This window comes from Alligator sinensis, unplaced genomic scaffold, assembly GCF_000455745.1.
Source record: "Alligator sinensis unplaced genomic scaffold, ASM45574v1 scaffold437_1, whole genome shotgun sequence".
Lineage (NCBI taxonomy): Eukaryota > Metazoa > Chordata > Crocodylia > Alligatoridae > Alligator > Alligator sinensis.
The window spans coordinates 598067-621152 of NW_005842176.1; the positions used below are offsets into that span (position 1 = coordinate 598067).

General features: G+C 42.7%; 1 protein-coding gene across 1 annotated transcript in view; it reads right to left on the minus strand.

Moving 5' to 3' along the window:
* DAGLA (diacylglycerol lipase alpha) overlaps positions 1-23086 on the minus strand; it is a 47375-nt gene that overhangs the window by 19706 nt on the left and 4583 nt on the right. Inside the window, exons 4-13 of the mRNA XM_025206945.1 lie at positions 20176-20277; positions 19409-19547; positions 15863-15950; positions 10760-10894; positions 9690-9767; positions 7748-7872; positions 6061-6217; positions 5659-5742; positions 5429-5506; positions 1434-1514 (exon numbers count right to left, since the gene is read on the minus strand). Of these exons, the coding sequence (XP_025062730.1) occupies positions 1434-1514; positions 5429-5506; positions 5659-5742; positions 6061-6217; positions 7748-7872; positions 9690-9767; positions 10760-10894; positions 15863-15950; positions 19409-19547; positions 20176-20277 (1067 nt within the window). The remainder of the gene's footprint in view (positions 1-1433; positions 1515-5428; positions 5507-5658; positions 5743-6060; positions 6218-7747; positions 7873-9689; positions 9768-10759; positions 10895-15862; positions 15951-19408; positions 19548-20175; positions 20278-23086) is intronic.

Genomic DNA, 23086 nt, shown 5'->3' on the forward strand with positions numbered 1-23086 from the left:
AACTAGATAGCAATGAAAACAGTCTTTAGGTTTTCTCAAGAAAAGGAGAGTCAAGCATCACATCTTTAGGGCTCCAGGTTTAATAAGTCAACGACCAAACTTTGCCTCTCTCTTAAAAAGAGAATTAGGATGTAAACTGGAACTGTAAGAAATCATGTCTACTATTTTGTAATTCTGCTTACAGGACACATCATGGCCACTTGGATCTAAGAAGGTCAGTGAAATGAATGCTTTGCCTATCAAATAATCATTTCTTCCTCCTCAATTAAATTTTAAACAGCACTTGAATGCTTATGCATTTCTCTCTCCATCTCAAATTAACTAAGATATCATCCTTTCATCTATGGGCCAAGCTCTTTGTAGGCTACATCACTTTACACTTACTAAAACCTGGACATATCACATAGAGCCATTTATCAGGAGGAAGTCCAATGAAATGCCCTGATGTGAGGCAGCTGATCAAATTACTGGACAAAACTATGACAACTGCTTTATGTAACCACATACAAGAGAAAATCCAGCTACCACACTACAATATCCTTTCAAGTCCAAATCCTGATTAATATGTTCTGTAAGACAAAAGGTGGAATTCCTTCTCTCATGAGTAAAAGCTCACTTAAAAGGTCAATTCTCACTTTCTGGGCAGAAAGGAATAAACATGATATACAGAAATCTGCAGGCTGGCAGTCTGTACATCCTTCCATCTGTTTGCCAGACACTATAAGGTGGATCTTATAAGCTAACTAGGCACTGGACTGTTAGGTCCTACAGTTTACCACCGTTCTTTTCTTATCTTTCCTTTCTCCTGCTCCTTCATTGTTTTCTAGGTTGCTTCCTACTTCCTTCCCAGTTCCCGAAGGACAATCATCTTGCAGTAGGGAATCGGGCATTTCAGAGAAACTCTCCTCTGGAAAAGAGTTAATTATATAGTGTTGGAGTGTAGTTTACATTTCCTTTGGAAGTTATCTACATAGGGATCAGCTGGTATTAACACAAATCTGAATAGCCCACATAAGTGCTATGGGGTAGGGTGATCCAAAACATTTTCTACAGACTGAGAGCCCCCATACACATGAGAATTCAATCTTCAGTTTTTCCTAGGCTCCTCTTTTCTAGGTCACCTGGAGATGGGGTGCATTTTGACACAGTCAGCCTGACATTCTGTTTTTCACTTTTTCCCCCAAGGGCTAACTCATGGGCTTTACACGACTGTGGTGAAGAACATTTCAGAAACACCAACATGGAAGGAATATGAAAGAAGTCATTCCTCCGGTACCCAGGAGCAGCAAGAATTGGGAGGAAGCTTGGAGCAACCAAGAGTCATTCTAGTACAGTGGTTTCAGCAAAGTGTAGCTGGAGACAGAATGCCAGTGGCATAAGGGAATCCTGTCACCCAAATATCATGTGCAGGACACAAGGAAGCAAATACTCACTAAATCATGCCCAAAGGCTTGAGAAAGAACCATCTCCTGCTCCAGTTTCTTCTTGATGTATTCAGCAGACAACACCATTCCCTGATGGGAGATGCCAAGAAACAGAAACCAAAACGTGAGCATTAGCACACCTACCCCAAGCCACCTCCACACAAAGAAACTCCCACTCTACTGACTAGTACTCCAGGGGCTGTCTAAGCTTTGGACTCATCCAGTAGTCAATGAGGGACTGGACAGCCAAGTATTCACTCTGCATGTCATTTCATTTTAAAAAGAATAAATAAGTTAGGAGTAGGTACACCTAGTTATCGTGTCTGTGAACGGTTAGGTAGCAGCAATAAATATTTATATTACGGCAATATGCCAAGGCCTCGGTGCATCACAGTAGTTGAACGTCCTCCAACACTTGAACCACAAAATCATCCGTCTACCTGTACTGCCTTAGTTCTGGCATCTTACCTACAAGACTGTGCATTCCCATTTCAATTTGTAATGATGGCAATGCTAACTCCTCCCGAGTGCTAACAGGGAAATGAGAGCATTAAAATACCATTACAAACAAAAGTGGCAGGACAGCCTAAAAGCCTTGATGAGAAAGGGCCACTAGTGACTGAGGAAGGAAGTAGCAAGTGAGTGGAATCAACTCAAATTAGACACTGAAGATACTGGAGTGGCTAGGCAGTTGTAATCCATAAGAATGGCTTTGATTTGTCAGAACCTAAAGACTTCTAGAAGATGGGAGTATCAGATATGCTGCCTCTATATAAAGCAGACCAACTCATCTTATTTGTCAGCTTTCTATCTGCATAGTGTACATTTGTCCCCTGTATTTGGAAGGGGCTGATTCATGTTGCAAATGGACCACTTGTGTTTAGTGACCACCTAACATTAGCATACGATTTTCCTGTAATTCAACATGCCTAAAATTGAATTAAATTATAGGAAAAAACGGGATGGATGCAGCAAAACTATAACAAGTTTCAAATAAAGAACCTTATCAGGTTTTGTTAAATATTAAACTACAAGTAATCCATACTCCTCTCAAATAGAACAGAAGCTAGGATTTTTTCAAATTCTTCAAATCAAATGAACCGTTAAATAAAACTGACTGCTGAATGGCAAAAACAGAACATAGATGATTTTGCTGAACCTGCAAATGGGACATCTGTAATGCTGTCATCATAATCAAAAAGTAGATGCCATGGTATTTTAAGTCTCTGTTCCAGAACTTCCAGCAGCTCATCAACTTCAGCCTCATTCAAGAAGCAGAGACACTGTTAATTTTCTGACTTCAGTGAAGTGGCTGGGTGCTCCTGCACTTCTGAAAGATCTGGCCACTTATTTAGATACCGACACACATACATTTAGACTCCTAATTTGGAAACTCTTGAGGTAAATCCATTATAATATTATTAATAGGCTGTATTAGCCAGCCTTGTTGATATAATATTGATACAGATAACATTCCATATTCAAATAGTAATTTTAATGCTTTGACATCATAGTCATGTTGGTCACAGTTCATCATTTTAATTAAAATTGCATTTACCTAGCATAAAACCATAAGAAATCCTGTCTCTTGCATTCTGCTTTGTAAATCTGAAGGAATAAAGCCAGGCCTAATCTAAAATAGCATACATAAAATGGAGATTTTGGAAGATGCAAGGGAATATTAATTAATTTTTCTGAGTTTTAAGTAATTCAAAAAATTACTTCTCTTTGAAATTTGGAGAGTTCAATGTTACTTTGGTTCTCTATGGTTCAAAACCCCTTCAGACCTTCCATACTAGTAAATCTCTGAAAATCCATATATAGGCTCTATTTGAAAATAAATAGTTTGCAGTTAACTGATTATGGCTAGCAGCTGTTGTATATACCAGCTAAGGTAGAACGCTCATTTGTCACAGTCATGACTTTTTGGTCTTTTTCTTACTTGTCATGATCTCTTGTCACACTCACTAACCTGCCACCAGAGAACCCTCTGTGACAGTGTTGCTATTTTATTCTTTTCTTAGAAATTTGGTTTTATATATGTTCAGAGGAGGTTTATTTTTAAACCTCCTGTTATTTTTAAACAGACATTACTGGGGGAAAAAGAACATTTTTCTCAAAACAATATGGTTGACTTTTGCAATTACTTTCCCCCCGGAACGTGGAACCTTAACATATTTTTACCATGATGATCAGCTAACCTTAGTAGTTACAGCTATATAAGCCAGCACTGGGGGCTTGACTGTAGTTCCTAACCAACACAACTGTGGCATCAGAGGTAACTCGGCCAATCATTACAACTGCAGAAAAAAGTGTGCGAATCAGTGGGGGTACTACATAAATTAGCACATATTTGTCAAGAATTTTCATTTGCAGATGGTATGATCAACTCTATATTGAACAGAACATTGGGCTAGATCAAATAGTAGAGGTGGGCTATTCCTGTTTGTTGCATGCTCACTACATGAAAATAAATCATCATCACCAAAAAAAAAAAAATCAAGAACTTAGAGGAAGTGCCAAAATTGCCACATACTATTTTCCAAATACATGCAAATATCAGCAAAACACTTAATTTGTTTTCATAACAACAACTGATTATTGGACATTAAAATCACATTAAGAAAGATGCATCAACATTCTATTATCTTTGTTAGTCTCCCTGAAAAGCTGATAGTACTTCGTTATGTAAGGGTAAATATTAATATTTTAACATAAAACCATATTTGTGAATTTAATATTATTAGCTAAAAACTAAGATGTGTGAAAACATATTACAATATTTAGATATAATAATTATGTTTTTATCAAACAAAATACATTAAAAATCCAGGAAACTAAATCAATTTTAGTTAAACTAACTAAGCCATAAAATCAAAGAATTGAAAGGAATGTATTAATAAAAAGGCCAAGCAAAAAGAATATAGGGAATGATTTTAAAAAATTTTCACATACTGACAGACATAATAATAAAATATTTTTAAAAGACCAATTAAAAGACCTTACATCTAACATCTATTCTTAATTTGTACGATAGCTAATAGACAGCTGTTTAACAGACTCAGCTTCTTAAATGTCATTTTCATTTGGTTTAATTTTTCCTTTTTTACTTTATATTGGTTGTTTACAAGTGCTGTTTCGCTAAGCAATTTTAAATTAAATAAATCTATTCAGAAGCAAGAGACATGAAAAATATGCACACTTTAAGAAATTAATCAAGCAACGTAGATGTTAAACTTCTGAATGTCAATTATATGACAAAACATTACTTCATTTATCAATGTCTGCCTGTTCTCACTCAGAAATTGTTACACCAATTAATCTATTATTTCAGAAGTATAAAACAGACTTCACATTTGTGAGAACAAGAATACTGCCTTGCTTTCAACAAAGTGGCACTCTGAAAAGCCCATCCACATACAAAACTGTTCAGGTAGACCTTGTACACCGGTGTTATATCCAGACAAATAAGACCTCTGGCATGAGCAAGGCTTCCAGGATCAGGATTTTACTCAACTTTAAGAATGGGATTAGTCCCACTGACACTATGAAGCAAGTGCATTAGTGCTTTGCTGGAATGGGGCCTAAATTGTTATCTATACTAAACCAATTTAGTGACACCAAGCCTAGATCTCTAATACACTGCATCACTTTTGTTGCACCGGTGCAAGCTCTCTCAATATAGACAACATTTTAGCAAGTTGCCTTTGTTTTTCTTTTTTCTTTCGTTTTTCAGAACTTTCTCTTACTGTGTTTTATTTTACACCTTACTTTTTATTATGGTTTGTTTTGTTTAACATTTATTTTCTTTAATGCCACAGTGACCTTAACTGAAATAAAGTAAAGTATTTGCTTTTATAACACCACCACCACGCTGAAATCATATAGTGCATTTCATCCAAGAGCCTCTAATTATTAAAGGAATCTCACAACATTTTGGGGGAAGGAAGCTGGGACAATGTTGAGAAGTTAGTAGGGTAGAATGAGAAGGCTTTTCTCCATACCTTGTGTCCTAGCCAGGTTCCATGATGACCCTCAACTGGAAGGCGTTCTGCATCCCCAGTTAAGTCAGTCAGGGCATCCTGGAAGAAGAGAATCCAGTATACTTTACAGCATGAGACAGGAAGCGGGTATAAAAAAAAAAAAAAGGTCTCAACTTGTCCCCAAAGAGGTTCCCCAGCATCTGAGGCAAACATGAATGCCAATAAGGGAATCCATCGCATGGTATGCATACCTTTGGAGAGAGAGTTCCTCGGATACTGATGACCACTTTCTTCTTATCATGGTCCACAGCCACATAGAAGGGCGTTTCGTAGACCTGGGGAAAATACACCGCTCTGTTAAAAAGTTCAGTGCCATAAAGTTGGGACTTTCCCTTTACCTCTTGTCTTATGGGTAAGTGAACTGTCAGTATGATAGATCACCCCTTTCAGAGCGTCATCATCTGGACTGTCCCTGGCCAAGATCTGCAGTAACAATTTGGTAACACAGGTCCAGGAGCAACATATTGGTTCTGGGGAGAAGGCTCAGTACATTTACAGTATGTCCCCAAGCTATACCAAAGAGTGTCAGGCTTTCCATGAGAAAGTGTCTTGGGAACATGTCCTGAGAAACCGGGAGCTGAAAATCTCCTTACAGCATCATGACAAGAGGTGTAGACAATATCCACAGAGGTCATGTTTTCATCCAGAAAGTGGCGACGGATGGCAATAGCATTGCACCCACAGCAGTTATCCTCCTCAATGGTGACACCAGGTGCATAGCGAGGCCGTGAGGGACAGAGACAGCAACATCTGCAGAAAGAGCAAGCAGCAATTAGGAAATAGTAAGAGGGTTGGAAGCAAGGGAGCCACAGACCTAGGGAACAGAAACAAGGGAAGACACTTTGCAAGCCTGGGAGACTGGATATGACTTTCTGGCCTCATCTCAATTCATTATTTTTCTACACTGGCACTATTACTAGAAGAAGCTGTAGCACCTATAGGACAGAAGTACTGTTTACATCTAATCAGGAGCCAAGCAGAGGCATAAGACCAGAAGGTAAAAATGCCTGTGCCCTATCTGTCACAGCTTCCACGATTGATGACCTGGGTGGAGCTGCCCCAGTGCAGTGACATGTTCAGAGTTCTTTCCCCAGAACACAGGAGGAAGAGTTGAGTTTTTTTCTGTCTGTTTGTTTTTTGGTTGTTGTTGTTTTGGGGGGGGGGGGGGGATATTTTTTATTGGACCAACTTACATAGACATCCTTCCAGGGATTGGGGGGGTGTAATTTTACTTGTGGACACCAGAGGGAGCCACAACACAACTAATTCCTGAAGAATCTTTGACCTGTCTACACCTAAGAACACCTGGAAGGATGTTATATTTATTATTACATGCCCAGATGGAACGACTACTCCTTATTCAAGCCCATGTCCATAAAGGTCATACAGTAGTTCTGGAGGCAGCTAAGCCCCAAAAGAGCAATTCAAAAAAAATTTAACCACTTCAAATTTTTCCCCCATCACTCCTCATATACACATGTAGTTCAAAAAGGGAACAGATTTTTACTAAAAAACTTTCCTAGAATCCAAAAAAACCTTTGGGCTGAGACTAAGCACTAGAAGTTCAGCCTCACAGGGAATTTGCTGATGACGTTTTAAGTCACTGAAAATGAGAACAATGTTTAAAATGAAAATTTCACCTCAATTTTAACTATACTGTTGATACCAAGAGAGAGTCACATCATATCCAGTGTATTTAAAAGCAAAAAACAAAAAAACCCCCGCAAAACTAAAATCAATCAGTCCCAGAAAGCCCAGAGGACAGATCCTGGCCAAGTCTCACTGATGCCTCAATAAATACCCAAATGTCAGCTCCCTATAATCCTGTGATAAATCTGACTTCTGAGCTCCAAAACGGTGATTTTGATGCTGAACAAATTTAGCCTTATTCCAAATTAGTTCCTGGTGCTAGCTGTTTATAGCATAAAGGACTGGCAAGGTCCTTAGCTTGCCAGAAAGGGCGAGAGAGACACAGTCTGGTTTATGTAATAGGCAGGGTAGATGATGAGAAACAGTGAGAACAGGAGTCTGAAAAGAAAGAAACGGAAAAGGACAGATAAAGAAAATGAGTGGAAAAGAGGGGAAGACAGCTGAGAGGTGACAAAGAAATGTGGAGGAAACAGAAAAAAAAATGGAAGAAAGCAGGAGAGAAGCATAGAAAGGAAAGGAGAACAATAAAATAAAATGGAGGACAGAAAGGAAAAGTGAAAAAGTGAGACAGGAAGAAAAATTGGGTGAGAAAAAGCGAAAGCAAGGGGGCAGTGGAGGATGGTTACTCACGAGCAGGATCTAGCCAGGCGACAAAGTCCACAGGTGGGTTTCCTCATCAGGTACATGGGCCAGCCATAGGCAGCCAGGGCAAAGAGCATGTAGTAACACACTTCTTTGTACCGCTGCATCTCTTGCTGAAAAGGCACAAGGGACACACTAAATGCTTTTTGCATCCTCTTGGTGGTAATCTCCTTGCTCAACTCCCTTCTCCAAACTTTTCCCCACCTGACCAAAGTGGAAGACATGCAGCCTTGCTTTTCCTTGGCCTGGGCAAATGTAAGCCTTTCTCCTCCACTGCCAGCACAGCTGCAAGTCCCAGACTTTTCCTCCAGCTGCCTTGTGCAAGGCACACTGGTTGTCCTTGGCCAGATCCTCTGCTGAAGTAAATCAGCATAGTGGTGGAACAAAACCAATTAACACCAGCTGAGGAGTTCACTCTTAATGTTTAATAAAGTTAAGAATCAGATCTCTTCTCCTCTTTTACACAAAATGACAGCCCTTTGTGAGGGAAGTCTCCCCAGAGTAGGCTTTGCTACATGGCCATTTTGTGGAGATGGTCCAATTTCCACTCCCAATGTCCAAGGAGGCCAAGTGCTCTACAATGCCCGAACCAAGATAGAAGAAAGTTACTTCTTAGGAACAAGATATTTTAAAATATATATAATTTCCATCTAGCCACAGTGAGGCACGGAGGTGCACAGAGATGGATGGTAAAACCTTCCACCTAGCCTGGGCCCACCTGCCTCAACATGTGTGCAATCAGTATTAAGCTGGTTAATAACAGGAGACATGCCGGCACACCCCCTCCCCTGACCTGGGTGGAATGACTTGCTTGTCTGATGGCAAGCAGAACGCCAGCATTAAACAGTACAGGAGAAGAGGCCCACAGGCAGGTTAATCACAGAATCACTTAATCAGAAGAGACTTGGATTGGGTCACCTAGCCTCTCTTGCATGATTTATCCCCAAATCCAGAGAGATGAACAAAATTTGCTCAGACAAGAGCTGCAGTGGCAGCATGCCAGGAGACAAAAGCCAAGCTTAATTTGCACATAATGAAACAGATTGCAGCTGCCACCTTCTTCAGTACAGAACTGCAACCTGCAGAGACAACCGGTGCCAGGAAGCAATGCTCCCTCCTGATCTAGGTGGCTTGCTGCTTAAACTGAAATGGAACCCCACATGCTGGGATCCAGAAACTATGCTGGCAGCACCTGCATACCAGTCTGTATTACAGTTGTATGACTGAGTCCACGTCTTTAGCCCTGGATAAGTCCCTAATTTCCAGTATTGCCACTCAGCTGAGAAAGAGTACTGAATGCATGGAGGGTCATAGGGAGCCTTAAGGCAGCATTTCTCAACCTGTAGGTCACGACCCAGAAGTGGGTCGCAAGAATATATGAGAGGGTTGTGAACATACTTTAAAAATGGACCAACAAACCTTAAAAATGGATTCTCCTTTAGAAGAGAAAAACGTGGGAAATTGTGGCTTTTCCCTAGCAGGCTGGCAGAGTTCCAAGCCTGTAAGGGGCTGCTTGGGGCCCCTCATGCTCCAGAAATACACACCCCCATCCCACACACCCACCCCCTGGCCCACACACTGTGGGGTTGGGGCCTGGAGGCAGGGGGGGGCGGGGGGCAATTGGTCAGGAGTGAGGGGAACTGGGTCAGGACTGACCATTGATGCTTATAAATGGGTCCTGGTAAAAAAAGGTTGAGAACCACTGCCTTAGGGAACACTGAAGATGAAAAAGCCCACAAGTGCAAGCACTTTTTATGATCATCTAATAAATCTTAATTTTTTTTGTGATTATGCCAAAGAGAGGAAGAAAAGAGTAAAAATTTGCTGAGATGGAGAAAAGGGAACAGGGCTGTGTGAAGAAATAAGGTGGGCTTCCTGTACTCTTAAAAGCTGCAGACAGAACAGGTGAGATCACTAACTGATGACTTACTGCATTTTTCAGATCCAGGTACTTGGTGTTCCTTGTCACTGGCATCCCAGACAGAAAGGCCAGAATGTCATTGTTCGCCTGTAAATCACATACATGCATAAGCAAGAGTCCTCTCCAGGTCACCAAGAAACGCTGGCTGTGCAGAAGGAGGGCAAGTGTCCTATGTCAACACAATTCACAGACAGCAAGATGTTTTCCTACCACCTGGCCAGCTTTCTGAACCCATCACTGCTCCAACTTCTGTCCACTCTAATCTCAGCTCCCCTGGCTCAGCACCTCTGCTGCCAATAGCCACACAAGCCCGAGAAATGGAAACTCTTGACCATTTCACTCCCATCACTTTTTTTTTTTGTAGGAGTAAATCAAATTCCAGGTTCAGTAACTCCCTGAGAGCTCAATAATCCCCCAAAGATTCCCTTTGCTCTTTCAACCCAGTGCAGGGAAGATGGATGACTCAGGAGTCATGGTCCTAGCCTGGAAGCTGGGAGGCTCAGGTTCAATTCCCAGCCCTGTCACTAACACCCAATGTGACTGTGAGCAGGTCACCTGGTTTCCTTCTATAGGAGCTATGGCATGTTTGTCATAGATTCCACCAGATTATTTGTAATCTGTAATTCCTACAACACCAGGAGCACCAAAACTACATTGGTATGATGGATGCAGAATGAATCCTGATGCGGGAGTCTACTTTCCATTCCACTAAAGGAAGGACTGGTTATTTTGCTGTGCAATGTGAAGTAATCAGCCTATTCAACCCTCAAGGTGATAGCACTTCTGGGATGTGGGGCTAAATCTGTATGCATCACCCCCTACAAAAGGAAAGTGGCTGAAATTTTTGACTCACTGTCCCTAAAGCCCATTAGAAATCTCAGGTAAACAAATATTTTTACTTCACAGATCAGTGACTATGAGTGACCCATCGGGCTACAGAAACAAGGTGGGTATTTCACATGTACTGAGACGTCAGAGGAACAGGTAAAACCAGAAGCCAGGTGGAAATAAGTTACGTAGCCATATCCTCAGGGTCCCTTATAGGCACAACAGGACCTGAAGGCACCCCTAGCACTCACCTCATCTAGCACCGCGCTGCGTTTTGCCCTCTGCCGCTGCCGCAGGAGGACCAGGCCTGCAATGATGTCAGATGGGACTATGTCAAGGTCTCGGAAAAACTCAGCAAACAGGTAGGCAATTTCAGAGTAGGCATCCTGCAAAATCCAGAAAGGGAAGGGTTAAGGATAAGGAATTTGGGAAGGGTGGGGAAGGGAAGGAGCTAAAAGGGAAAGCAAATTAATGGGAATGAGTAACACAACAATGGCCTCATTCCAAACCATCCCCCAGCGGATCTCATGGGAGACAGATCTAGTCTAATAATTATTAATACTGATCATTTATATTTACAGTAGCAGCACCCAGAAGCCTCCTCCAAAAACAGAGCCACCTGAGTGCTGGGTCCTATGCATATAGACAGGAAGAGTGTCCCTGTGATAGAGAAGACAAAGAGAGAAAGAAAAGATTCTTGACTTGTTTTGAGGGTGATAAACAGAGGCACAAAGGAAGCTTGGAACTGAACCAAAGCTCCAGTCAGTTCCTTAGCCTCTAGACCAGCCTCCTTCTTTAATAGTCATTTGATTTAAACAATTCATTTTAGGAAGAGAAATAGCTGAATTACTTCTAAGAATATTCTCTGTACCTCTCCTAATTTGATTATCATCATTCTGTTTGCTACATGGTTTCAGAGTCACCTCAGTCCTGGGTGGTATTATACATCTGCAGGAATATAAGCAATGGGTAAAGCTAACAATTACCTGGTACTTAAGGGGACAATATTGTCCCTGGAAGAGGCCTAGGCCCACCCTCCACTGACAAGCAAAATGGGTCTCAAGGGGATATGTGGAGCAAAAGGACTCTATAAGTGTTCAAAGCTGAACCCCTAATAAATAGAGGGAGAGCCTATCTACAGAAAAAGATGACTGAACTGGAGGGGTGAAATGTAGAAGGGTCTCACACAAGGGGAAGGACACCGAGCAAGACCCAAAGTGCTCTAAAAATCTTTGAAAGCTGGAGTATGAATGTGACAGGAGAGGCTGGTTTAGAGGATGCAATCTCACTTCTCCTACTCTGACCACTCATTTGCAATTCTTCATTTCTGGAAATAAATGCATTCCATCTCTAGCAAACTAGGCAAGGCAAGGAAGCAAATCCCATTTCTCTTTGCAGAGATGAGGGCAAGATGGGGCTCATATCACTCTGCCTCAGGCAGACTCCTGCAGGGCAAGATTATTTACTTCCATATCTGGCTGCCTATACTACAAATCTGAATCATCAGTAATTGAAAGCATGGGACTTCAAAAGCCAGTGATGCACAATGCCACACTTAAGTGTGCTCTTTTAAGTAGCATTTTGTCCAGCGTTAATCTTAGCCCATTCTGAAACATTACCCCCTAGCAGAGCCGACCCTAGGGATGTGCAGGGCCTGGGGCATATCAGTTTCTGTGGGACTTGTGCAGTCACCCCAATTCGCCCCCCCCAAGAGATGGCTCTGCCCCCTGTTACCTTGTGACAGGTTCAGGTCCCAGTGGCGGCCGTAACACTTCCTGCTGGCCATGCAAATCCTATCCCAGCTCTAACTCTAGGAGCCCTGTTTTAGTGTCGGGCTTAGACTGTCTCGGCCTCCACCCTTTTTTTGCTACTGCTGAGCCCTCCAGCTATAGTCCAATGACTAGACCATGCTTTAGGGTTCCCAGCTTCTTGTCTGCCTTCCAAGGCCTGATCACCAACCTTTTTCAGGCTGCTGAACATCCCACGACTGTCTGGGCCTCGGGCCCTAGGCCTACCTGTTCCGAGGCCTTATAGCTCAGTCCTCTCTCAGGTGGCTGAGCCACTCCAGGCTCTCTGAAATCACCCCTCTGGGAGTGCACAGCGCACCCCTCACAGGGACTAAAGGATTGCCTCTCTCGGGCACTATGGGATTGCTGTGCACTCCCTACAGGTGCTATGGGACCTTCAAGCCACCCTTCATAGTCTCCCCCCAGCCCACTGAGATCTTCACTCCGAATACTGAAACCAAACATCTAACACAAGCCCTTCTGGCTATAACAAAACTACTACCGCAACGTGGGTCTAAATCCTCTGCTAGCCCTTAGCTTCCCTAGCGGTCTCAGGGCCTAGAGCACACAGTTTGATTCTCAGTCACAGGCACCCCTAAAAAGCTCTTCCTTGCTCAGCCTCCACAGCCAGACTGCCTGCCCTGGCCCTGGCCCTGCCATCTCTCTCCCAGGGCCCTGGCCCCTTCCAGTCAGGGGACTCCCCTGGGTTGCTTGCAGGTGCCTGTTAATTAATCTCAGCTGGTCTCTATAGCAATCCAGTCCCAGCTGCACTCTGGCAGGGCCCTCCCTGGGCTGCTTCCCACTTAAAGTGACAGAGCCCCCAAGCTCTCTGTCACATATCTATACTTCAGTTTCTAGCATAGTTCCCTAAACCAGGGCATGCAGAAAATGCAAACAAATGTTGGTGAGAAAAAACTCCCAGAAGTCAAAGGCAACAAACAATCTTTCCCAGTGGAAAAACCAGGGTGAAAGGTTAACTGTTACTCCTTGCTCAGCAAGAAAGCTTTCAAAAAGTACCTGCAAGACCTCAGCGTCTCTGCACTTCAAAATGGCAGTTAGGACACTTTATCTAAAGCTTGTTGAATGAGCTTTAGATAAAGCACCTGCCACCAGTTTGAAGGATGGGGGTGCTGATATATGAGACACGGGAGGCTGCTGGAGTGTGGCAACTGCCACACTCCAGTAGACTTGACTGAGTCAGCTCCGAGATGCTGGAATTACACAAGCCTCCCATTGTGAGGTACTAGGCAAATGCACACTAGCCTGTCTTACTGCGCATTAACTAAAGAGCATGATTTTTAAGTGCTGCTTAAAATACAATTGCCTATTTTAATGCGCACTAACTAAATAGCATGTTTTTAGTGACACTTTAATGCGCATTAAAATACGCTAATGTGCATTAAAGCACATGTGTAGCTGCACCTGTAGAGAACGCGGCTGACACAGACTCATTGGGTGCATTTACAGGTATAATTAATGCAAAGCAATAAACTTTGGAGCTGTTTGAGCTGGAGTAAACTGCTCCCAGGCACAGTTTTTACATGTGAGCCCAGGACAGCAGCAATTTGAGCCAGAGCAAGAGCAAGCCCCCAGCTGGCTGGGCTGTCCAAGTGCAACCAACTCCCACCAGCAGTGTTTACACATGCGTCACAGCACAGTAAATTACTACAGGGTTCATTAGTTTACTTCTCCCTAATACCAGCACAGGTGTAGACAGTGATGCTTTACTGTGGAGCTAATTAGTCTACTCCACAGTAAAGTGCACATGTAGATACACCCCTTGTTGCCCACATTACACCCCAAACTCATAGGGCATTTATACACATACTTTTTGGTCCTGCGACATGCCGGAGATCCACCACTTTGCAGCACTCAATTAATTGAGTCTGCTCTGCATGCGAGCTGACCTGCACTACACTGTGCTGCATGCAGTTGCATATGCCACAAAATATACATCAGCACACAGAAAATGGCGGCAGTGCACTTTTGAACTAATGCACCTTGTATATGTTTTAGTTTTAAAAAGTGAACCACCGCTATTTTCTCAGTGCTGACACGCATTTTGCCACCTATACTACTGCAAGCATCGCAGCACGGGACACTTTTCAAAGCACCCAGCACCATGGCACTTGCGTGTATAAAAATGCCCATAGGCATCTGCTTAGTAGCTCATAAAGATGTCCATGAGGTAGAAGTCTGTTTGCAAGTCCAGGCAATGACCACACTGACAGAGCCAACTTTTCCTAGAAGCCTGGGATAAGCAACAATGGCTATGAACTTCAGTATGAAGACAGCAACTTTTCTCCCTGCACTGTAGGAAGGTGCCCCAACACTGCAACTCCAGACCACAAAAATGAAAGTTCCTATCTCCAAGAAGGAGAAAAAAGAAATTCCTCAGCAGATTGAAAAACAAAACCTCCATCTCACAGGAAGTGCTATTCATTTTGATATTCATTTATATGCTGAATGAGGACAAAAGGTCAAAATACCAAAACTTACTGCAGAATGAAATTTAAATAATAGTAAGAATTACTCTGAAATACAAAACGTTTTAATTTTCCAAATCAAATAATTTTATTTCTGAACACACAAATTCACATCCCTCAGAACCCTAACCCTTCACTTCTCTTATTTCTCCTGCCTTTGAGAGTGGGAGGCAAGAACATGCTGCATTTGGGGAGTGTTTTTCTGTACTATTCTCTATCCCCTCTTAATGAAGCCAAACTTTTTTTTGTTTGTTTGTTTTTTGGCCACTGCTGTGCATTGACGTCTTTGCTGAGCTGTCCTTGATAACTCCTAGGTCTTTTCCTGAGAGGTTATAACTAATTCAAAGATCATCAGTGTGCTCAAGTAATTTAATTTTTTTCTTCCAATGTGCATTACCTTGTCCTTATCTACAATGACTTTCATCTACCATTGGTAACAATTCCCTGGTTCTGTCTGGTCCTTCAGGAGTTTCTCTCAAATGTTGCCGTTAACCTAAATATTACCAAGTCATCAGCAAAATTTGCCACCTTACTATTTACCACTCTAGCAGGTCATTTATAAATATACTGAATATTTGCTCTACAGCATGAATCTGCTCCCTCTGAAGTCAATGGCAAAATAGCAGCTGACTGCAGGGGAAGCAAGATAAAGAGCTTAAGTTAGGCCTGTGAGGCCTGCTTCTGCAGTATGAAGCTTCCCACACTGAGAACTGGTCACTGACTCCTACACTGATGTCCTGCCACAATCAGTTTGTAAGCCATGAAAAGAATTCAAAGAACATTGTTAATTTGAGTCTATGCAGTCAGTAGTAGTTTCAGGAACTCCAGCTGTCCACAAGAGTTCTCCTGCTGATACTGGTGTGTTTGGATCTTCCCGTTTTAAGACATGTCTCTGTCTCTTTGTCCATTTCCCGTTGTTTGTGTAAGAAAAGTAAGCAAGAAAAAGGAAACTATGAAACTGACCACAAATTGCTGTGGTTGTGCTCATCCTTATGTCCTGTACCCTGTTCTGAAGAGCCCAAGACCAGGGCAGATGATGCCTAGTGTTTGCTTCCTGATGGGGAAATGCTCAGTTACTTACTGACTGGGAATCCTTTGTTCTCGTGCAGCATAGAAAAACTTTGAGGCGGCGTGTCCAGCTGCTGGCCTGTCCCTCTTCCAGGCGGTGCCTGTGCCATAGAAGCAGAGAGTAAATATGCATATGAGGAAAACAGGTAATAGGACAGCAAAGAGGACATGCACAGAGAAAGCCCCAAGAGCCAGTATACACACCATGCAGATGTCTACTGTCAGTGATATCATGCACACATGGCCAACTTCTCTTTTATTACAAGGCCTCTTTACACTGCTCTGGCAGCACTAAAGGGTCTTAGTGTAAAGAAGATTCTGGCTCAAGCTCTGTATGCCTAAACATATGCAGGACAAGTAGAATGATTTAGAGGGCAGTGTTCTGTACATGACAAATATTGTTAAAAGTACAGAGGAGGTGAGTTTTCATGAAAGCTTCGACCCATCTGGCAAGACCTAAACATTAGTGTCCACAGACTTGGTCCCATCCCTGAGAAGAAAGGCTGTAATGAGGCTACTGCTTTGCCATGGTCTGAGAGAGGTAAAATGTTTGAAAATGTCTGGCTCTTTGGAGTGTAGGAGGGTGCCTAGGAGTAGCTGTTTGCAGGTGAAGTAACCTTTTCTGGATTGACTGTACCACCCAACAACAGACCTTTTTTACCTCTACAGAAGAAAGCCTGGGCTTCTACAAATTGGACTTTACAAATAGAACAGGGCAACATTTTTCAGCAAATAGTTTATCCAATAAAAATACAATTCTGGAGGAACCAAAATGATTTTCAAATTTTATGAAAAAATTTAGCTGAAAACAGTTCTAAACATTTCTTTAAAAAAGATGTTTCAGTTTTTACTTCATTTTCTTTGAAAAATTGCCCCGCAAATTTTTTTTAAAGGTTAAAAATCCTAAAAGCAAAATGTTGTGTTCAACCCAACACACAATACTTTTCAATGTTTTGGTGCAACCTCTGAACTGATATGATCAAATATTTGCAAAGTTCTGTTGACAATCCATTGCAAAGGAGCTCAAACAAAGCCAGAGTGCCACTGGACAGTAAGATCTACACTTTGTGAACTAGTCCTTCCCTACTTTTGATTGAGATGTGGACAAAACACAGATTATTAGATCTACCAAATACATTTGCCTTTAAAAGATGTGGGGAATGGTATCTGATTTCTTCTGAAAAGCTATTCTATAGAGATATGCCCAAAACAGACTTTAATACTGGTAGCAGTAGAATGAAATACAGCTTAGATTGCTCAGAAACAGATCACCTCAATTCTGTTCTCTGAGCACAGGATCCTGCTGCGAAAAGCATACAATGGGCTGCTTCTTAAAAGATCTGGTAAGAGAAGGTGCTCCAACAGGGATGCGGGAACAGATGAGAAGATTCACCTGGCCATGCGTGACAGGGTCTTCAAAGTTTTTAAAAACAACCCAGAATCTGGTAGTAAGACTCCAAAAGAGGAACAAGAATATCACTGTTTTAAGAAGCTAGCAACAATCAATAGCTCCAGAAAACAAGAGAGCCCAGATGGCCATGTCAACGACTTCACAACCTCAAGCTGGCAGGCTGAAGAGCCTGTGATGAGCTGGTATTTTCATTCCCTCCAAGTTTTCTCAAATAGGATTTTTTGAAGCTAAAATTTCCTGTTTACTTGGCCCAAAGAAATTTGCTAGAACAGAATTAGCATAATTAGCGGAACTCTTCCTTAGTTCTGTAAGTCTGTTAAACACACACATGCATACACATATATCTGACTGCCATTTGTACAGACAAAACCACAATGAAACTAAAATGAGTTAAAGAAATATAGCAAAATACCACAAAAAGGAAGCCACTGAAATCTAAGTGACCTAAATGTGACAAATAAACCCAAAAGAAACCTGTCATCTTAACACGTTCTGTTATGAGGCAAGGAAAATACAGCTCAGATTTTCAAGTGGATTACAAAGATCACTTTCATACATACAAGTAAAAAGACTGTAAACTAAAGATTTCATCCTGAAAGGTTCAGAATGTCCTTAACTCCCATTGATCTCAGTGGGAATGGGCAGACCTTGGTACCTTACAGGATTATGCTCCCAGACCACAGGAGAGTATAAAAATAAGCCCTTTGGGCAGTATTGCTTTAATAATAACAACATCAGCACATGAGGTTTCCATATCACAGTATAACTCACTCAATCTCAAAACTGTCTATTTAAACAGTCATCAACAATGAAATGCAGCTGCTTCTGGGCACAGCAGTGCAAACAACAGGTACACAGCACACTGCACAAATACTATGGGATGGCAAGGTAATTAAGTTCAGCACTGGGCAAACCCCTATGCTTGTATATGACCTCTTTAATATCCCCATAAAGCAGAGAAAAGTTTATTTTTAACATCTCAGGCTACATGGCACTCAGTTTCCCTCTTAGGAAGGTGAAGGGCTGAGCCACGCCTACTAAGATTGCAGCATGTGGTCCTACGCCCACATGCTATTCATCCTGAACTTTCTATACATCTGTATTTTAATGCAGCACTCTTGCATCATGTAAGTTTGATTAATGAGGTACCATGAGTCCTAAAGACTCTTGGGACTGATGCAAGGAACATAATGAAATAATAACAAAGGGTCTCGCCCTAATGAAATAAAAATTCACATTCCTTTAAGGGTCTATCAACATTCTACATGGCCTGGAAAAGGTCCAAGGTCCTTCCCAATACACAAGCACCATCTGAACGCTCTTTCATTGTCTCAAATGGATCAAACATTTGGAGCACTCTACTCCACTGCAGTGGATATTCTTGAGATGAAGTACGTGACCTGCAGGCTTTTCTCCAAAAGTCTGTAATTTTGCACATTTAAAAGAAAATGCCCACAACCCCGCAAAGCCACATTCCTGACCAAGGGCTATGCGTGTGTCAAGACTGCATTTGAAAACAAAGCCTGTTTGTGTTGTCCCAGCCTTATAAGAAAAAAAAAGTCTGAAAAATTCTTGCTTGGTGAAAAAAAGCTTTCACATTCCCATTTGAGTAAGCTCACACAGGCACAAGAGGTTCTTAATTACAATGTCTAAACACCAACACAAAAAAACTGCTTCTGGACTTAGGCCAAACACAGGGCATTTCAGGCCAAAGGGTCATATTTTGAAAAAGATTAAAAAAAGGAATAAAGGAGCTTGGAATGAAGATACTGTCTCACTCTTAACTGCAGGATAAGTGTTACATCAGTGTAACAGGGGAAAAAGCATGCCCAGGGTGAAGAACACTAGAAATTACTGATCAGAGCTCATCAGGAGCAGCAAATCCACTGGCTTATATGTGGTCTAGTCAGACCTCCTGCAGTGTCCGATTTTCTCTGGACACATACACTGATCTACACATAGCACACACCATGAATGTACAGGAGCATCAGAACTACATTCTTTCCAAATGACCTTTCACAAAAGAGGGAAGTAATGCCTGCATGTGAGAGGTCCCCAAGGTAGGAAAGGGAGAGTGTCAAGAGCTGGAGAGATCAACATGTAGTTCCAGACCTCCTCTTCCTGGAGAGCTGTTCCATGCTCCCTTACCGCAGGTTGTATGTCCTCAGGTTGCGCTGCCTTCTCTTTGTGGCCCGAAGCTTGACGAAGGTTCGCCCTGTCGGGTCAAAGACGCACAGGACAGTGATGCAGACACTCAGAATGACGACCCAGTTGCACACTACCATTCCTGCAGAGAGAGCAGAGAGGAAATCAGGGTCTCTATCCTTGGGCCACAGTAAGGGCTCCTCCACCCTAGTCTCCTGTGTGCACACCACGCTCACCTCTCCACTGCTGCAGAGAGCAGAGGGATGATGCAACCCTGCTCACTCTTGCAGCCAACTGTGGTGAAGGGAAATCCTCTGAGAGGGTTCTCCAGCCTTGAGATTCTTGCTCGGAGGTTACCCATGCAGAAGACACCTAAATATCTGTTCAATACCTCAGGGATTCCAGGGCTGGTATCAGGACCCTGGTAAGACTGGCTGAGATCCTGAAAGGAATTCTGCATAAACAGTAAAGTCTTCTATGAAACAAACTGAAGGGGACCTGAGCCTTTTACGCTGGCCTATGATGGGGTCTTGGATTCCTGTCTCACTGCAGGCAGCTCAAGTGTATGTACACAATACCTGCTCTGTGTGACTGCATATTCAGATAAGAAGTACCGTCTTCACAGCTACTGTTTTTCAATCCATTTCCAGGGGGGCCCTCCCCATGTATGAGAATGGATTATGGGGCACCCCACTATCTACAAAGGAGTGTGTAGGATATGCACTACCCAAGCATCACATTCAGGACACTCAAGGACACCAAATACATACCCAAGGTGACACTCTTGGCAGTGAGGTCATTGCACGAGGTGTAGTACTGGGTTAGCCAAACAATGCCCACTATAGCGTACACAAACTCGATCACCAGGATGGCTGAAACAACAGAAACACAGCACACAATAGCGGCATCTTTCTAAAGGTTAGCACTACCTCCCCCCTTCACAAAGGAGACAAGAAAAACAGCAGCCCACCAGCCTAGTCTTTGGCAGTTCCACCTATGCCTCCCATCAACAGCTCCCAGGCTGAGAGAAAAATCCTGAACACCACATGACCTTTAGCCATCGGCTTGCTAATTACGCTGTTGGGCTCAGTTCTGTATTCTGTTTTCTAGCAGGACAGCAGCACAGAATAGATTACTGGGGTTTTAGCTACAAGACTTTGGAAGGTAATCTTTAAGGACGTGATGCAGAAAGCCATTAGACCCTGTATGCCCCCTATCCCTACATAACACACAAACTATACTCACACCACTGCAACCCCTGGAGTTGCATCACAGGCAAAAGTAGGACACAGAGGGCTCCTACAAAAAGGCAACGAGGCTGCTCCAATTTGCTGTAAATCCAACACAATTAATCAAGTCTGCTGGAGCGCAGAAATTAACGCACTCCAGCAGCCTCCAGTGTCACCTGTATCAGCATCCCTGCACTGAAAAATGGTGGCTGGGTGCTTTAAACTAAAGCTCATTCAATGAGTTTTAGTTCAAAGCACCTCGCCACCATTTTTTTTTTCAAGTGCATGGACACTGATACATGTGATGCTTGGGCGCTTTTAATTAGTGCAGCTAGCTAATTAAAGCACTCCCCACCTCCTCCCACCCCTCGGAGCACATCTATAAATGCCCAGAGATCTCCAGCCTTTCCCTCTTCCCCAATGCAATGCACATAGATTCCCTTATATAACATGGGCTGCTAGGTCGCACCATGTTAAATGGCCTGCCTAACTAAGGCAGCCAATTTAGAAGGGTGTCAATGTGGGATGAATCCAACTCTGTACAATCTTGGGAAATTTAGAAATATATCCAGACCCTCTTATTCCAGTACCCAATCCCTGAGGAACTGAAGTGCAGTGAGACTAAGTCCCCTGCCCAAAGTCACACATGAAGTCTATGGTGGAAGAGATAATTGCCTCAGGGCCTCCCAGTTTCTGAACTGGTTTCTTAGCCTCCTTCCTCTGAAAGTATATGCATATGAAGGGAAGAAATCAGTCCTCAGGCCTGTCCATCTCAGACAGTTAATCCCTCTTGCTTCTTGTAGGATCAGAAAGGGGTAGATGGGGAGCCTTTAATTACCCTTGGTTCCAGCAGATTCAAGAGGATGCATGTGTAACCTGAGGATCAGTCCTACCTACTTTCACAAATGTAAAAGAATGTGGAGCATTTAACTATCCTAACTCTGCCAGACCTCAGGTCATAGCTATCCCCTACCTATGGTAGGCAACGGAATGCTGTGGCTGATTTCATGTGTGCTCCAGGCACCTACTGCCATTTTTCCAAAGCCAAAACCTTTTTTTATTAAGCACTTTAAGTACCACTTCTCTCATTAGTTGGTATATCCCAGTCACTGGAGCAGTTTCCCCTCAGCAAAAATACAGACACATGCCCAATCCACTGGTCTTCTGTGTCAGTGATTAACAGCAAACCTGCCAAGCACCAAAACTTCTGCCATTTCTACGGCCCCATCTATGTTGGTAAGCACTACTTATGAATGGTTCAGCAAATATAATTTCTAAGACTCTTTAGCGAGCCAACAGGGTTGGGGGGCAAATGCTTTTAAAGAATGCTTAAAAACTGGACTTGGTCTTATGATACTGGCTGCACATTCAAAAAATTCCCACAGTTGCTAGCATGAGGTTAGCCCCACCAGATGGAAGCATTAGAATAGCCAAGACTACCCTGGATTCCGAGCTCATCTAGATCGCACATGCTAAAAATCTGGAAGTCCCAAGGGCCTAAACTGCACTGGTGACAATACTTCCATTGCCATCATCACTGTGGTAACCACAGTGAGAGACATGGAGGAGAAAAGGACAACATCCTAGTGCAAAAATGGTTTTAAACAGGGTGGACATCTTGGGCAGTGAAAGAGACTGCATTTTCATTTGCTCCCCTTTCTTGGACCCCTCCACTCTGTCTGATTTTAATACATTATTTCTCAAACTGGCAGCCTCTGCTCCCTTCTCTAGGGAGATTCAGTCTGTCTGCCAGAAATAAAGAGAGGAAAATGAGTTTGCTTTCCTCATTAATGGTTTGCACTTAGTACTCACAAGCGGAAATATCTCCCATACAGAGAGCTCTCAAGAGATAATTCTGGGTCATTAATGAATCCTAAACGGGATCAAACCAGGCAAACAAGAATTGGCAACAGGTTGCTCTGCCCACATGTTTAAAATGGATTTGGCCCCATCTAGCCAAAAGCTTTTCACCATGTTCTGATGAAAACATTTCTCCCTGGGATAGGTGTCTGGAGGACTAGTACATTTCTGTATCTTAGAGGATAAACAGGAGACATGCTGCCCTTTTTGGTATGATTCCTGAAAAATCTGGAGGGTAGGCAGTGGGAGAAAGGTCTTAGGAGGAAAAGATTGGTTACACATGCATCTGAGGAAGAGAGGAGGCCTGTGGGCATCCAGTACATATATTCACCTACACAGTAAACATGCAGACTGCTGGTTGGGTAGATACATCACAAATGTGGGTCAAAAGCTGGTCCATATGTGCATAAAGTAGCTGGCTGGAGTGTACACATGCATCAGAGAGGGGCAGGTAAACACCTCACGGTTGGCATATACATGGTTTACAGAGGCATATGCTTGTATTATGGCAAGACTTGTGGAAAGGTGGAGTGAAGGGATAAATGTTTAACAACTTGGATATGCTATTTATTGCATATGGGAAAGAAAATCT